General features: G+C 53.2%; 6 protein-coding genes across 6 annotated transcripts; 2 read left to right on the top strand and 4 right to left on the bottom strand.

The window, feature by feature from the left end:
* Nucleotides 1-258: 258 nt before the first annotated feature.
* On the bottom strand, nucleotides 259-1337 carry CCOS01_07099 (rhodanese-like domain-containing protein; the record flags this gene model as incomplete). Its single annotated transcript, XM_060455266.1, has 2 exons — nucleotides 259-313; nucleotides 373-1337. 2 exons carry the CDS (start codon nucleotides 1335-1337, stop codon nucleotides 259-261), a joined length of 1020 nt encoding a protein of 339 aa, XP_060314966.1.
* A 1013-nt stretch (nucleotides 1338-2350) lies between these two features.
* CCOS01_07098 (uncharacterized protein) lies at nucleotides 2351-2803 on the top strand (the record flags this gene model as incomplete). Its single annotated transcript, XM_060455265.1, has 4 exons — nucleotides 2351-2492; nucleotides 2545-2576; nucleotides 2631-2694; nucleotides 2760-2803. The coding sequence occupies 4 exons, from the start codon at nucleotides 2351-2353 to the stop codon at nucleotides 2801-2803; spliced, it is 282 nt and encodes a 93-aa protein (XP_060314965.1).
* Nucleotides 2804-3332: 529 nt separating this feature from the next.
* CCOS01_07097 (uncharacterized protein) lies at nucleotides 3333-4382 on the top strand (the record flags this gene model as incomplete). Its single annotated transcript, XM_060455264.1, has 1 exon — nucleotides 3333-4382. One exon carries the CDS (start codon nucleotides 3333-3335, stop codon nucleotides 4380-4382), a length of 1050 nt encoding a protein of 349 aa, XP_060314964.1.
* A 1366-nt stretch (nucleotides 4383-5748) lies between these two features.
* On the bottom strand, nucleotides 5749-7368 carry CCOS01_07096 (uncharacterized protein; the record flags this gene model as incomplete). Its single annotated transcript, XM_060455263.1, has 1 exon — nucleotides 5749-7368. One exon carries the CDS (start codon nucleotides 7366-7368, stop codon nucleotides 5749-5751), a length of 1620 nt encoding a protein of 539 aa, XP_060314963.1.
* A 1042-nt stretch (nucleotides 7369-8410) lies between these two features.
* Nucleotides 8411-8923, bottom strand: CCOS01_07095 (uncharacterized protein; the record flags this gene model as incomplete). Its single annotated transcript, XM_060455262.1, has 1 exon — nucleotides 8411-8923. One exon carries the CDS (start codon nucleotides 8921-8923, stop codon nucleotides 8411-8413), a length of 513 nt encoding a protein of 170 aa, XP_060314962.1.
* Nucleotides 8924-11538: 2615 nt separating this feature from the next.
* Nucleotides 11539-13028, bottom strand: CCOS01_07094 (SNARE domain-containing protein; the record flags this gene model as incomplete). The annotated part of the gene is made up of 3 exons (XM_060455261.1): nucleotides 11539-11852; nucleotides 11906-12688; nucleotides 12749-13028. The coding sequence occupies 3 exons, from the start codon at nucleotides 13026-13028 to the stop codon at nucleotides 11539-11541; spliced, it is 1377 nt and encodes a 458-aa protein (XP_060314961.1).
* Between the last annotated feature and the right edge of the window lie 2529 nt (nucleotides 13029-15557).

The raw sequence follows: 15557 nt of genomic DNA, 5'->3' as shown, positions 1-15557 counted from the left end.
TATGCGCACTGCAAGGCATCCAAACACACAAATTGTCCATAATCGTGATCCATTACCGTGGCCTGCTATGTACACCAGCCACCTGCGTCCCTCCCCTAAACGACCAAAAAGGCTGACGAACCTCTCCCATGCGCAATGCAAACTCCAAAGCTGTGATGTGCCGGATATCGTACATGAAAACCAGAGAAAACCAGAAGTGGGGTAGTGAGGGTATCGCAACTAGACGCAACTCGACACTGCACTCTCTCGCTCCATCTCTTACTCGTTCTTCCTGATGAGTGAGTCAGAAGGCTTGACCCGCTGTGCCCATTCACTATGAAATATGTCAGCTTATCAAAAGTCCAGGTATTGTTAAGAATTAATAGAACTTACGTCCAGCTTCCATCGTAGACTCTGCGCGTCTCAGGAGAGCCCCATCCAGCCTCCTCGAGAGCGGTCTCAATGACACAGGCAGTTACGCCGGTTCCGCAGCTCGAGACGATGGGTTTCTCAGGGTTGACACCCTTCTCCTGGAAAATCTGCTTGAGCTTCTCCGCGGGATAGAACGTCTTGGTCTCGGGATCCAGGACAGCGGTCATCGGGATGTTAATGGAGCCGGGCATGTGGCCAGACGACAGACCAGGCCTGGGTTCCGGATCGGTGCCCGCGAAACGGCCGGGAGACCGCGCATCAAGGATCTGTACACCCTCTGCGCCCTCCTTGTTGTGGTCCAGCGCAATCTCGCGCACCTCCTCGAACTCAGCGACCTTACCCTCATCCAACTTGGGGATGGGGTAGGTACAGCACTCGACATTATAGAGCTCGCCAGACTCGGTAGGAAGACCTTGCTCGACCCAGAGCTTGAAGTTGTTCAGTACGTGGACCTTGGGATGGCCAAAGATCTTGAGGGTCCAGCCGACGCGCGGGGCGCTGAAGATGCCCAGCTCCTTGGTGTCGTAGACGACGACGGTGTCCTCTTTGCGGATGCCCAGCTCGCTCATGGCCGCTGCAAAGTCCTTGGCGGAAGGCAGCATATGGGGGTACTCGCTACGGCGGTCAATGACCTTGTCGAGGTCGAAGAAACGGGCCTTGGGAATCCGCTGTTGACGGTAGACCTCAATGCCGGTGCGGCCATCGTTGGGAAGGAACCAGGAGGCGCAAAGGGGAATGGTGCGCGGTTCGGGGCTGATCTTGGAGGGGGGGTTCTTCTTGAGGGCCTCGTCGAGCTCCTTGGGGGTGACGAGGTAGGAGGAGAAGGAGCGGCGGGCAGCGAAGGCGGCGGTGGCCTGGAGAGAGCGCGCAGTGAATTGCGACAGCTTTGTGCCGCGCGCGGGTCGTAGAATAGCGATGGTAACCATTTTGACTGTGTCTGGATCAACTGGTTCTGGTATGGGCGGGTGATGTCAGATCAGGTTGGGAGGGATTGCCGGGTCGGGAGGAGCGGTGTCGGTCGATATCAGTCGGTGACGACGGCAATGGGCGGGAGCCCGGAACGCTGGGCCTTTACCTTTCGGAAGGGTTACAGGGAAAGAGGAAAATCACCACAAATGCTTGAGCCGCAGAGGCATTGCATGTGGTGGCTTTCAGTGCGGGGTTGGAGGTAAGGTAATTGGAAGGTAATGTGGAAGAGGGGAAAGCTCTAAATGAGGCTTGCCGTCACTACCGTTTTCTTCCCTTTTGCTGATGGTTGTTTGTTGGACGCCACGGTCGGTGGTCACTACTGGTGGTGGTGGACTGGTGGTTATGGGTGGTGGTGTCGGACGGGATTTTTTGGAGAAGGAGCAATGTAGCCAGGCCGCAAGGATTGGATGGAATGGGATTGGTACCCTCTACCTTGGAGGGATTGTCAGAGTCGCAGGAATTCGGGGGGCGTCCACTGGTTCCCAGTCAGTGATAAGCGGGAGGAGACAGAGGAGGTCGGGGTCCGGCCGGTCACCAGTGACTCCGTTTAAGTGGAGCATCGCGACAAACCGCCTGGGAAAACGAAGCAAAAAGCGACAAGGTGCGGTGGCCGACTGGCTGTACGTACTCCGGAAGTGGGAACGGTTGGCGTGAATGCGGGGAGCTTGGGCCATGTCGCCATCTGGTTTTGACATGATTGACTGGCTGCAGGGCCCTGTTGCCCCGCAGTTTTCACAAGTCCCACCTTCCATGGGCAGTTGCCAGTCCGCCGTGGTCCCGCCTTCCCAACTCCAACAAACAAAAGCCCCAGGGCTAAAATCACGACAACAAGATTACCACTTCATGCAAAGAAACAGAGGGTCTCATTCAAGCATATCACTCTTTCTCGCAACAGTGTTTATCTGAAAACACTGACGACAAACGAATCATATTCCCCAGATATCAAACCCTAGCGACAACAACATCCCTCATGAAGGTTAAGATCACCCGGTGGAACACCGTCGCGACGTGGCGGTGGGATATCCCAGAAGACGATGTCTGTGGTATCTGCCAAGTCCACTTTGACGGCACATGTCCAACCTGCAAATACCCTGGCGATGACTGCAGCATCCGTATGTTCTTTCCAACCTCCCATAACACCATTGCGTAACTAATAACAACTAGTGTCTGGCAAGTGTGGTCACAACTTCCATATGGTAAGTGTTTGTCTTTGCTTATCACCGTATTGCCTATGCTGACACAAGTCAAAGCATTGCATCCTGGAGTGGATCAAGCAGGACTCAGCAAAGGGCCAATGCCCAATGTGCCGTCAAAGTAAGTTTCATCTCATATGTTTGACAACATTCTCTTTGACTCAACACCCAACTGACACATGCTAGAATTCGAGTTCACTGATCCAAAGAATGAGACAAATGAGAGCTAGGGGTTTCTCATGGAAATGATTTGACATGGTTGGCGTTTGGCGAACTGTTTTTAGCGATACCCAAGACCCTTACGAAGGCTCTTTTGGACTGGCGGACAGACTTTCTGGTCCTGTCAGCCTCCCCATCGCGAGCCAAAGAAAAAGATTCCCACTTAGGGTCTAGAATTCTTCGGATCAAGATTGATCAATATTATAGTGTTAGTGGCAGTGACAAGCAAAGACGCTTTCAACAATCACGTCTCGTTCCATTGACCTGAGACCAACGCCTGAGGTGAGAAAAGCATGGTCTTAGCTTGACTGTGCATGCGAAGAAGAAGTCAGAGGATCATGAGTTGTCGTAGAATATTCTCCTAAATATGTCTCTGACACGAGATCACTGTTGAGGGCAATGCAGTTTCCCGATCTTATACCTCTACTTGTTGAGCTGATGTTCAAGGTTGGAGGTTCGCAATCACATGCCAGATCAGGCACCCCGCTGTCACGTGGCGATAGCGATAAGCTGTCCCCAGCAGCCTGGAACCGCTCCACCATGGCGCCTAACAGCTATCCAGCTAGCTCCCGTGCCACCCTGCAGCTCATCTTCGAGACCACCTCCGACCGCAGCTCCCATACTATCCCAGGAAAAGATGACAGTCAGCGCGACGCGAGGGACACTGTCGATACCAACAACTCAACTCCCCGCCGCCCGCCTCGCCGACCCCGACCACCCTGGGAATACATCCCCCCTCGAAAGGATCACGCGACCACGGAGGAACTATACCGTCTGACGATGGCCGACGTCCCGACGTCCCCGCGCCCCGAGGCCGAACAGCCCGCCCAGGCGCCTTTGTCTTCGTCCTTCTCACAAGGCCAGAAGGCCGCCCTTGCCGGCTCACCATCCGACAACAAGCTTGGCACCGATACAACAACGGCCATCATCCCCACGTTGGAAGCAGATGACGCAGCTGAGAACGAGGCCGTCGACGAAGCCCTTCTGCCCAAGCTCGATCCCGCCGGTTTCTTTACCCTCGTCTCCAACTCCACGGCCAACACCACTCATCACCCGACCGTCAAGTACATCTTCCTAGACGATGACCCGGATACCCTCACAACCGCCCTCGCAGCACATCACTCCTCGAACCAAATCTCGACCCCCTCGGCCTCGACCTCCAAATCCGGGCCCGGGAAGAACCCGAACCCGAACCCGAACCGAGCCGTCCTCCTCGATGTCGTTCCAGGTGAAGACGGCCAATGGAAGGTTTCCTCCGTCGCTAGCCTTAGCGCAGACTTTGCCGTGACCGACGCCAGCATATCTCGTCAGGAGGGCGAGAAGGAGGGCGGACTGGTGCTCAAGATTGAGGGCGTCGAAAGCGAGGGCGCAACAATGATGGCTGACAAGGAGAAGGATCGTGCCGAGAGCTTGCCCAGCTCTAACAGCGGCGTAGCCAAGTCTGGGAGCGAGGAGTACGGACCGCTGCTCGAGGATTTCGAGCGCAAGATGAGCGTCCTTCGGCGGGTCGTCAAGGCTGGCGAAGGTCGCGCTGAGAAGGCGCGTGAGACAAGGCCTTCCGATGCTGAGGTTGAACCGGCCGAGGAGTGATGCTGTCATATGTGCATCTTTTGATCGAATTTCGGTCATTTACTAGTTACACAATTGGGCCTCCGACATGGTCCACGGAGAAGTCGAGACTTGTAATATCAAGGTTAAAAGGTAAGAGCCGTTAGCATACGAGCCCCGATCATGAATGCTGATGGGCTACAGAGAAAGACAGTAGATTGGCCTACTGTCAGCTCAGACTGAGGCGACGGCGGTTGAGTTGTTTTACCTTTGTACGATTCACGAGTCACGAATCATGATGGGAATCTGGAGTCCATATGCTTTTCTCTACCAACTACCTTCTGATGGCAGCAAATATGCTCCACTTTTGAGACTGAAGCGATCATAGCTTGCAATATGCCCTTCACAGGCGGACCGAATACAAGACATATAATTGAAAGTGAAACCATGTTACACATGTTCTTGTCCAATTGATACCACAATGGACTTTCTAGACGCACCGGTATTCCTCCACTCTCCCTATTTTCCAGCTGCTTCCTGATCAAGTCCATGCGTAATCATTTCAGTTTGAATATCAACGCGATTGTGAGTGATGAAGTAAAAGTGGAAAGCGCAGTTGAAGCGTCAGCCAGCCAGAAAGCAAGGAACGCATCTATGGGTAAGTTGTGCTCCTGATCTTTTTTTTTAAAAAAAAGCGACTCATGATGGCCACCGATACTTTGAGATTCTTCTTTTTGGAAAGCTTGCCAGACACATGCGACATTGACTCGTTAGCTGCTTACACTGACGGAGATTCTCCTAAGAGCAAGCAGCGCATGGTTGTTGGCATATGCTTGAATGTTGGGTCGAGCCAAGACGACGGCAACGTGACCATCAGCAGCAGAAGCAGCTATAAATATTTAGCAAAGATTAACAGCCTTTCCAAAGTCTCATGGCTGTTATGCGACCTTCTTCCATGTCTGGTGCTGACAGCTCCTGCGAATTGTTCTTCATCACACCAGTGATATCTGAGAAGGGCATCGTTTTGCCTGCTATACAGTATCGGTGGCCAAGGTTAAGCACCACCGCACTCAGCCCTCACTGTGACGCATTGCTGTTCGTCGTCTCTGTATTCGCCACAGAGCCTCTAACGCGAGAGTATGACTAGTAGTGAGGGATTAAAGGTCTAGGATAAAGCCAAAGTGATAGAACAATGCACGTTGAGGTGAATAATGCACAGGATCCAGAGGTTTGATCCCTCTTTCTCCCTCCCAGACCCAGAAGTCTAGCTCGACCTCTCTTGTCTTGAGGCCTTCACTATACACAATGGTCTTTGAATTGATGAATGCTCGTTTGTTCGACTTTTCAATATGCTTCAGTACCTATCATCGATACCTCGGGTCTTGGCTATCAGTAGCTCAAGAGCTACCTACTCCCAGAGAAACCCACCATCCCTCCTCCACAACCCAGTAGGATCATACCGCCTCTGCACCTCCCGCAAAAACCGCCCATTCTCCACGCCATAACTCGCCTGCACAGGCTGATTCAAAAGCGCATAATTCATATACCGTGGACTCGTCCGATAAAACGCCGCCTTCTCCGCAGACACCGCCCGTTCCCCCTCAACAGCATTCGAGCTCCTCACCCCCGGCGCAAAAGACGTCGCCAGCCGGTCCCCGTCCGCACTGATACCCTCGACGAACCCAAACATCCTCTCGTCGTCCTTGGCCTCCGCCCAGGCGAGCGTGTAGTCAACCCACGCGGCGTCCCCGGCGTCCGCATCGAGCCCCATCACGTTCTTGACGCCGCCGCCGGAAGCAACGCGATCGCCGGCGCGCGTGACGGCCGCGGGGACGGGAACCAGTGCCATGGAGAATATGCGCGCCTGGTCGCCCGCTGCCGTGGCGTTGGCTTTGTCGCGGAAGTTCTGCCACTGCTGCAGGTAGAGATCCGCGCCCTGCTGCCCTTGGAGGTTGGGAAACGTGTGGCCGCCAATGAGCCAGCGCTTGAGCGGTAGGTTGCCATTGTTGTTGGACGCGATGAGGGCGGAAAAGTTCTGCGTGGCGGTGCTGTCTGCCGTGGGTTTGGCCGCGTAGAAGCCCGCAAAGGGGCTGGCGTCGCCCGCGGGCGGCGAGGAGGCGTTGTAGAAGACGTAGACGTTGAGGAAGTCCAGCTGCGGGTTCGCGCCGCCTCCCATGCTGAGGTAGATGTGCGATTGGGGGTCGTATTTGGCGCTGAAGGCCTGCGTGGCGGCAAAGACTTCCTTGGCCTTGTCGAGCGAGAAGGTCAGGATGCCGGCCCAGACCTGGTTGGCGTGCGGGTAGGTCTTGAGGCTGAAGCGCGTGACGATGCCGAACTGGTTCCCGCCGCCCTTGAGGGCGCGGAAGAGGTCCGGCTCGGAGGTCAGGTTGGCGTTGACGACCGTGCCGTCGGCGAGGACGACCTCGTAGTTGAGCACGTTGTCGCACGCCATGCCGTGGAGTCCGCTGAAGTAGCTCATGCCGCCGCCGAGGAGCAGGCCGCCGACGCCAATGGATGCGAAGCGGCCCCCGATGACGGTCACGCCTTGGGGTTCGAGAGTCTTGTACACGTCGACCCAGCGGGCTCCGGAGCCGACGAGAGCGTAGCCCTTGTCTGCTACGTTTTGGGTCTCGTTGATGGCGTCCATGGCGACGAGGACGCCACCGTCGGTGCTGGACCAACTCGGGGACGAGCCGTGGCCGCCGCTCTTGATGGCGAGTCGGACATCGTTGCCGCAGGTCGAGAGCACTTTGACGATGGACGCCACCTCCTCGGTGGTCCTAGGACGTGTGATGCAGGCCGGGCTCAGGCCTCCGGCGGTTTGGCTCCAGTAGCCGTCCCGAACCGACTGATAGCCTGTCGTGTTCGGTGCCGTGAACACTTCAGGCGGCAGCGTGGAGGCGAGGATCAGGCATGCTTCGGCGGGCGAGGAGCACGAGTAGCCTTCTACTGCGAGGGGGGAGATCGATAAGAGGCCGCCCAATAGGGCCCTGGTGAACTGCTGCATCGAGTAAGAGCTATTCAGCATGACCACGTATCAAATGTTGTGTGTGTATGTATGCGACGAGGAAGATTACGTGAGACAGTGTTGATCGCTCACATGTGTTTACAGTTTGTGCGACTACGGCGAGAAGCTTTTAAGTACTACATCTTCACCGGCTGCCTCGGACGTCCAGAAAGACTCCTTTGCTAAAATAGAGTTCAGCATATAAGATTGCCCAGTGTGACATTGGGTCGGCACTTAATTGGAGGTATCCCACCGGCTTTCTTTAATGGTGTAGCTTACACCCGACAGAGTACGAGGCATTCGCAATGACGTTGACGATTCGGGACAGGACAGCTTCGAAGACCTGTACTATATAAAAACTTTGTCGCGACTGAATGAATTGAGTCTGTTTTCAGCGAATTACTATAATTGTATAGTCGACTTAGCAATGCTCAGTTTGTAGGACATCCAGGACGAGTTGGCTATGATGATCTGCTCGAGAGCCAAAGGCTAGAGCCCCAACTGCTTGTCTAGGTAAGTAGTTTAAGAAATTAGAGACATGTAGCCAAGTAAACATCAAGATTGGATTCAACTGGCAAGCCTTCATTGGCCCAGAATTACCGATATGCAAGCCGTCGTCTATCTCCAGACTGCTGAGGTCTTGGTAAGAACCCCCTCAGAACACAATGAATTGTGGACGTAGTGCAGGAGTAGAAGGTGGCACTTTGTCAGCCCTCCGAACCACCTTACCGACAAAATCAATTACTTGGCTCCGACTATGTATTCGGAGCCCGGATATTTTGTCATCAATGTCATAAACATCAGTTTAATGCTCCAGACAGAAGTTGCCGACATCTGCTGGCAACGGCCTGATTCCCTAGGATCAGTCTCTTTGGTGATTTTTATGGAAGACAGCGGATACTCCATTTATTACCAGTATATTGTCTGCTCCTCTAATACCTATGACTTAGCCCTATGTGCGAATATCAAGCTATGTGGATTCCATCTCGCCGTGAACACAGTCTAGTCTGCCAAACCTCTAGTTCTCGGGCACATCCGCCTAAACCATCTCAGCTAGGCAACCTCAAATCAACTCCAACGGGTTCGTCCTATTCGCCGGCGGCGCAACCTGCAACGCATCCCAATGCTCAGCAACACACCCCCCCTCGAACCGCCAAATATCAACAGCAACAGTATACCGCCCCATCCCGGGGCCCTCAACCTTAACATGGCTCCACCCGACGTTATCCGCGAACCCGGTGTTGGTAATAGTCACATTCCACTCGGCGATGAGGGGCGCAACCCAGGCCAGGCTGGCGTCGCGGTCGCCGTTGACGTTGGGGTTGTGGTTGATTGCGTTGGGCAGGATGTGCTCCCCTCCCGCGCGGTAGACGTCCTTTTCGATGTAAAACTTGCGGAGGAAGTTTGTGAAGATTATGGATTGCTCGGCGGAGGAGACGGGGTAGCCGGGGTTGCAGGTAAAGAACGGGACCGTGGTGGGCGCGGAAGCATTGTTGTTTGGGTCGGTTTGGGCCTGGGCCGCGGGGAGGGAGAGAAGCTGGAGGGCTGTGAGGGCGGAGAGCTTGGTGAAGAGCATGTTGGGCGATGAGGTTGAGGTTGAGTTAGGAGTTTGGTTATGGATAGAGAGAAGGAAGATGTGGTGAACGATGAGATGAATGGTAGACTGACTGAAGGTGTTGGTCTGAAGAATGAGACTTCCGAGACGCGAGAATCATGGAGCTTATAACTTGAAGCCTTCTTTGCAACTTACAAGCCTACAAGTCACGATAGCTTCAACTCTTGGCAATTTGTTCAAGTTTGTAAGCCCATTGTAATCCAGTAAAGAGGAACCCACGTTGCTTTGAAATCCAGGTGATTATGGAACAATAAGCCTATAGCGTGACCGTATCTCGTGATCACCATCAAGTATCCTGGCAACAGAAAAATGCCATTCAGCCGTGAGCTTCGCGTTCTGGTCTTGGCATGTCTACGAGGTAGGCTGGTACAGTAAAGTTGACAAATGTGGCTTGGCTATTACGGATCTCGCTATTAGATAGTATCAATGTTCAGAGTCTAATGAATAACGTTGCAGTTTTCATGGCCTCCAGATCTCTCCCAGGGAAGTAGAGGCATATAAGTCGTGGCGAAGCAACCGCGCGGGTGACGCAACGTGTAAGAAAGTGGAAATGTGGGCCAAATCTTGAGTGTCCATATCCAGAGTTGAATCGTTCAACGCCATATCGTAGTTGCTGTTCAGGAATTACGCCCTTTCTTTGGATTCCGGAAACATGGCCTACCGATCCTATTTTCGACCAAAGATGAGAATTTTATGGCAGAAACAACATGCATGTTACAGAAACTGGATACAACACCTAGTCCGTGGGAATATCTCACTTACACCACAAATTGGGCAGTTCACTTAGTTCCACAACGCAAAGAATGTCGATGATCTCAAGCTCGAAGTATATTGAGTACATATCATGTCGGACATCTCCAACTGGCCGAGCTGATGTGCGAGAACCACCTTCGTCGAACAAAAAAGTTGAACTCAAGCAGCAACGACTTGATCGACACATCGAAAAGATAGTAAATTCAAAGCGTCTCCAGCCGATACATGCCTTTATTACTTATACGATACCCGCGCGGCGTCAAAGTGGCAGGGCGTACGGATACCGCTACGCATTACGAACACCCTGTAGATGGAGAAACGAACTCATCTAGTTCTGCGCTAGCTACTATCATTTGTCTTTAGAGTTGACCACGCACAGGCCAACAGAGACGAGTGTCGACCAGTCAGCGCAAGCCATTTTGTAAACTATCCCACCGGGCCGCCAACCTCCACCCGCCTTCTAAACTTCTTCGAGGGCTTGTCGAATCTGACAGCTTGACCGAGCGGCGTTGGACGAACAGTTGGGAGTTTTTGTATTTATGTTCTGTGGTTCAATCAAAAAGCCATTTCAAGAGCGTGTGCCTTTGCAATCTTTTTTAAAAATAAGATGGAGACTCGCTGGTTATACATGAATGCCCTTGGGCCCCCTTCTTCAGCAGTGAAGGCTTTCAAAAAAGGCTTGTTTCCAGTGAAGACCAAGGGCTAGGTAAGAGACTCATTTTAGGTTCTCGGTATAGAGGTATAAAATTTGAAAAAAGCGCTGAAAATATTAGTACTGAGAAAATAAGTAAGAAGACAAAAGCCACTCATCTATTCGATACCAAACGCTAATAAACATAACGGTAAATAGAGGAAGTCGGAACAATAGTCTAGTTCAGATACAAAAGGAATCATAAAGCTGGTTTTTCTTGCCTCGTATACAGTGTTCGCGTATCGAGGTTCATGAGTACGTCAAATGACTTCATCCCAAGCACGTGTATCTCATTAGCGACAAGAAGACCGAGAATTAATACCAAAGCCCTCTGGAAAGTGCACATAACTCGGATGCTCCGTCGCTGTGACTCATCTTGAGAAGGGCATCAGATCCTCATTCAGCTCGTACACACAGGCAACCTCACAAATGGCACACTCATAGTTGACCACAGTTTTGCGGAGCTACGACAACGACATGCCGTGAAGACATCACTAAATCAAGAGCTGGTCAAGTATTAAAAGCGTCAAGTTTAAAAAGGTGACTATATTTACGAACCACTCATGCCAACGCCCCTGATGCAACAAATAAAACTGTAAAAAAGGAGCACACAACGATCAGAGTCGCAGGCAAAAGGTGAGCTAGCTAGAAAACGCCCGCACAAGTGTGTTCGATAGTTTTTGCCTCCTCTTGAAGAATCCGAAAAAAAGGAGAACCTTTCGAATCCAAGACACAACACAAGAAAAGGGGAAGCACGGATGGTTTTGGTTGAACAAGTAAAGAAAGTCTGGTTATGGGTATACAAAAACACCCTACGAGATAAGTTTGTGGTCCCTTTTTGCTTTGGGCTCCACAGGACTCTTTTCCCCCTCATTTTTCGTGTTTGGTTTGCCCCTTACCCAGCAGCAAAAAGAGATATGAAATTAACCTTCCATATAATCCGTCCGTCTATAAAAAGCGGCGAGAAGCTCTTAATGGGTAATGGTAGTGAGAAATCAATCCAGACGTCGAGTCGGAGGGACGGTATACTGGTGGTGTTGGAGAAGCCTCGAGTGTGTTATGAGGCGGTGGATAAAGGCGGTATGGTATGATGGGTATTTTGTACAGAGTCGGGAATAATACGATGGACCGTTTAGTTGCGGACAGCAGGCATGTCGACCTTGCCGCCGAAGCGGGCGACGACGGCGGAGTCTTGCACAGTGGCGGTCGGCTCCCAGGTAGCTCCCTGCTGAACCATGCGGCGCATGATGCGGCTCGTCGTCTTCAGAATCTGAGGGTGCGCGGCGCCAGTATCGACAGGGACCGTGTTCGAGAAGTCGGGCAGCTCGAGCATGCCAATGTTGCGCTTCGCGCGGGCGGTGGTGGCGGGAGCCGGAGCAGCCTGACCGGGCTTGATAATGGCGAAGTAAATGGCAACGATGACAGCGATGATAATGATAATAAGGACTGGAGACAATTAGCAAGATATCCCGACCACTTCACAGCAAACGTAGACTTACCGCAGATACCCAGGCACCACCACTTCTTCCTCTTGGTTGCCTTGGCGGTGGTAATTGCAGTTCCGATTTCTTGGTTGCCCTTATCAAGGTTCTCAACGACCTCCTCGCCCTTCTGCTCGATCTGCGTAACGGCGGCTTCTTGCTGCACAATCAATGTGTCCATATCCTGGAACAGCTGTGCGAGCTCGTTCAGCTGTTGCTCGATCTTCATCAGGGCGGCTTGGCGATCTTGCACGGCGTTGAGCACGGCGTTGGCCTGGGCCTGGCGACCACTCTGCATCACGGCCTGCTGGAAGATCTGGGCACCGGCACCAGCATCCTCAACTGCCTCGCGGACTTCGCGCTCGTCGGCGTCGGGTCGAACGATGCGGTACTGGCGGGCCATCTGGTCCTGGGTGCGCTTGCGGAAAGCCGACTCGACCTGCTGGTACTGCTGGATAGCACCCTTCAGGCGGCGATCGATACGGCCGACCTGCGGCGAGTTTCTGGCAGACTGGCCATCGGGCGAGGACTTGACTTGGCGCACGCGATCGGTAAGGCCGCGGTACAGGGTCATCGTCTCGGAGGAGAGGGCGTCAAGTTGGCGGACCGTCGATGAGTTTGCCGATGTATCGGCATCGGTCAGGGTACGCTCCTGCAGCATGCGCAGCTGGTTCAGGTTGGCCTCAATCTCGTCGATTCCTTGGTCGATGGATCGGCACTCGTTCAGGATGGCGTTAGGATCCGATGACTGGCCGAAGCCGCTGGCGTTCTGGGCGAGGGATTCCATCTCGACGTTGGCGCCTGGTCGGACAGACAAATGTCAGCAAAAGAGCGCGTACGACCGTCGCGGTCAGGTCGTACCATATTGGTCCCTACCCATAGCTGGTCCCTGGTTGTATCCTCTGTTTCCACCACCGCCGTAGGGAGAAGGTCCCGAGCCGAAGCCCTGCTGAGGAGGACCTCTGGCAGGAGCTCCTCCTCCGTATCCTCCAGCTGGACCATCGTCCCGCTGGTCAAAGGGGTTTTGACGACCACCGTATCTATGCTCGTCTGTCAGTATTCCGCGTTCGGAGAGGTCGTACTCGTCGTCGTGTGTCCCGTCGGCTCCATGGGAGAGAGAAACATACCCGTACTGCGCCATTATGTTAGTTTTCTTCGACGGATATCGGTGGCAGGAAGAACGGTCGGGTCAATTAGGTTAGGGGAGGTAGGATGGATGAAAGGGTAAAAAGAAAGACGTCAATCGTCAACAAGGAAGAGCAGTCGAAATGGGCAAATGCAACGCAACCAGGCTGAAGCAAGTATAATGATGTGCAAAGAAGGTTGGTGATCGCAGGAAGTCAAAGTTTGCGATGTTGCGGCTTTGCGAAGAGTGTGCGGACAAGGCAACGGGAACGGGATCGGGAACGGGTGGACTTTCTCGACTTCGAGAAGGGAAGGACAACGCAGCAACGTGCGATTGACAAGAGGACGACAGGACGTAATGCAACGTTGGTAGGGCAGGGCAGCGTGCAGAGTGAGGGTTGAACAAGGCGAGGACGGGCGGGCGAAACACCGGAAGTGCGAGGGTTGGGGTGAAACACTGACACTCATGTTGCTTCTGCGAAGCGCGAAGGCTTCTTCCTTGCGCGACGATGATGCGAGGTTGGTAGACGCTCAGGGGCGAATGCAATGTATTGTAGTATTGCTTTGTTGGATGAACGTCGGGGTGGTCTCGCGCGCGATGGCTTTGGTAGGTAGGAAGATGTGTAAGGCCTTTTGATTTGATGTTTTGTTGATTGTGGCAGAAAAAGAAGCAAGTTGAGTACGGGTAGAAAGGGCGAAGGAGAAGAAGGGGGGGGCGGCGGCGGATGAGATGAATTGGCGTTGTGGTTGTAGCGTCGAAAGTGACGGTGTGGTCCAGGTCCAAGTCCAGGTCCAGGTACGACTTTCACACAGAGTCGCTCTCAGGCTTGGACGACAGAAGTCTCAGGCTCGTTTTTTCTGGGTCAATGGTCGTCGACTGGGGTGGCGATGAAGCGAGACGAGGCGAATGGGCCACAATCCACAATTGCACAGGGCCTTGGACGCAGGAACGTGGGCGTTAAGCGTGTGGCTTGAAGCGCTTCTTTGTAGCAGAAATTCGAATTGTCTGTTCGGGACGGGGGCGCGATGCTTGGGGTGCCCCTGGCTTGCGGAACGATCGCCGTTTAGGTAGCTTTCTGGCTCCAGTAGGAGAGATGATTGGAGGGGCCCCGGCTTATTGGCAACAACCGCTCTACGGAGTAGAGAGCTTGTGTGCGTGAGTGTGCTCAGTTGTTTTTTTATTTAAACTGGGTTGACGAAAGGGCCGTTCCTTTTTTAGTGTTTTTCTCGCCTGGGGTGAGTGTGTGTCTGTGAGATTATAATTTCGTCGTTCGTCAACGGCGTCGTCGACTCAGAGTCGGATGAGTAAGCTACAATATACACTCTTCCGCAAGAATGAGTGAGCGATGAGAGTGAGAGTGAGAATGAGATTTGAGTGTGAGTGTATTCGTGGATGGGCGGGCTTGGCGAGGTACCTGCATGCGACGAAAAAGGTCCCAATCGAGGCAGGGGCCGACGATGCAACGCGAGGGAAAGGGGGGGACGTCGTTGTCTGTCACTCTCTCACCCACTGTTGGCTGTGGTGACACTGGTGAGGTGAGAAAACCTGAAAAAAACGCTGTTTTCAGGGCTGTGTGAGACTACCTCGATGGTGTGTGAGAATGTGAGAACGTGAGTGAGCCTGGGCTGTCTCGACTCAGGCGGGTGCGGTCAGCGGCAGGTGATTGGTCGAGGAGTGTCGAGGACTGGACCCTGAAGCTTGGACTTTTGCCTTCTCTTCTTCGGGTGCGCTGTAACTGTAACAAGCGGCGGGCGATGAATGGAGGCGAATAAACTTGAGGCGCTGGCGGGAGATGGCCCAATGCCGGCGTCCTAAGATTAATGCGACTTTCTTCAAGATTGTCTGATGTTGGTGGTATTGGCTCGATGGATGCTTCGATCAAGTGTTCGCTGGCCGGTCGGTGCTGCTGACTGAAGCAATACCTCCTTTTTTCACCCTTCTTGTTCTGGAATTGGCTTCCAACGTGCAACTTGCTCCTTAATGCTTGCAAAGTGTCGCTGACTGTTCGTTCGTGCCACTGTCGGGACTCTCCAAAAAAGGCTAACCTTGAATTTGGTATGTTGCCTCTTCTGATGATGCGGCGGGCCTCGTCCTGGTGGCTTGTAACGACCCGTTCAGAGGCGATTACGATGGAGGTGTCGAAGGCGAAGAGGTCGACAGGGATGTTGACGACGGGAATCGTGAGCCAATCGAAATGGTTCCCTCAAAGTTCAAGAGAGTCCGCAAATGTGTCTCTTGTCTCCTCTTTCTCTTGGTAGTGGTGGTGGCAGTGGTTTCAACTGCACCCAGCTCGACGGCGTTTCGTTGGCTGGTAAGAATAGAAGCAGCCGAAGCCAGATAGGTAGCGGCAGGCTTAGCTACTATAGCTAAACCTCACAGTCGCTGCTCTTCGTCGTGCGTGGCGTCGTCAGTTTGTGAGGTTGCAGCGTAAAGGTTGCGAAATGCCAATCAATCGTTCGACGATCCAGATCTCTCCACTCGTTTGGGAACCGGACACCTCGTGTTTCTTTCGCTGCCGTCTTCCCGTTTCTCGTTTTCCCGCTT

This window comes from Colletotrichum costaricense (assembly GCF_030867565.1).
Source record: "Colletotrichum costaricense strain IMI 309622 chromosome Unknown Scaffold_6.1, whole genome shotgun sequence".
NCBI classification, from domain to species: Eukaryota; Fungi; Ascomycota; class Sordariomycetes; order Glomerellales; family Glomerellaceae; genus Colletotrichum; species Colletotrichum costaricense.
This window is presented reverse-complemented; position numbering and strand designations above follow the sequence as displayed.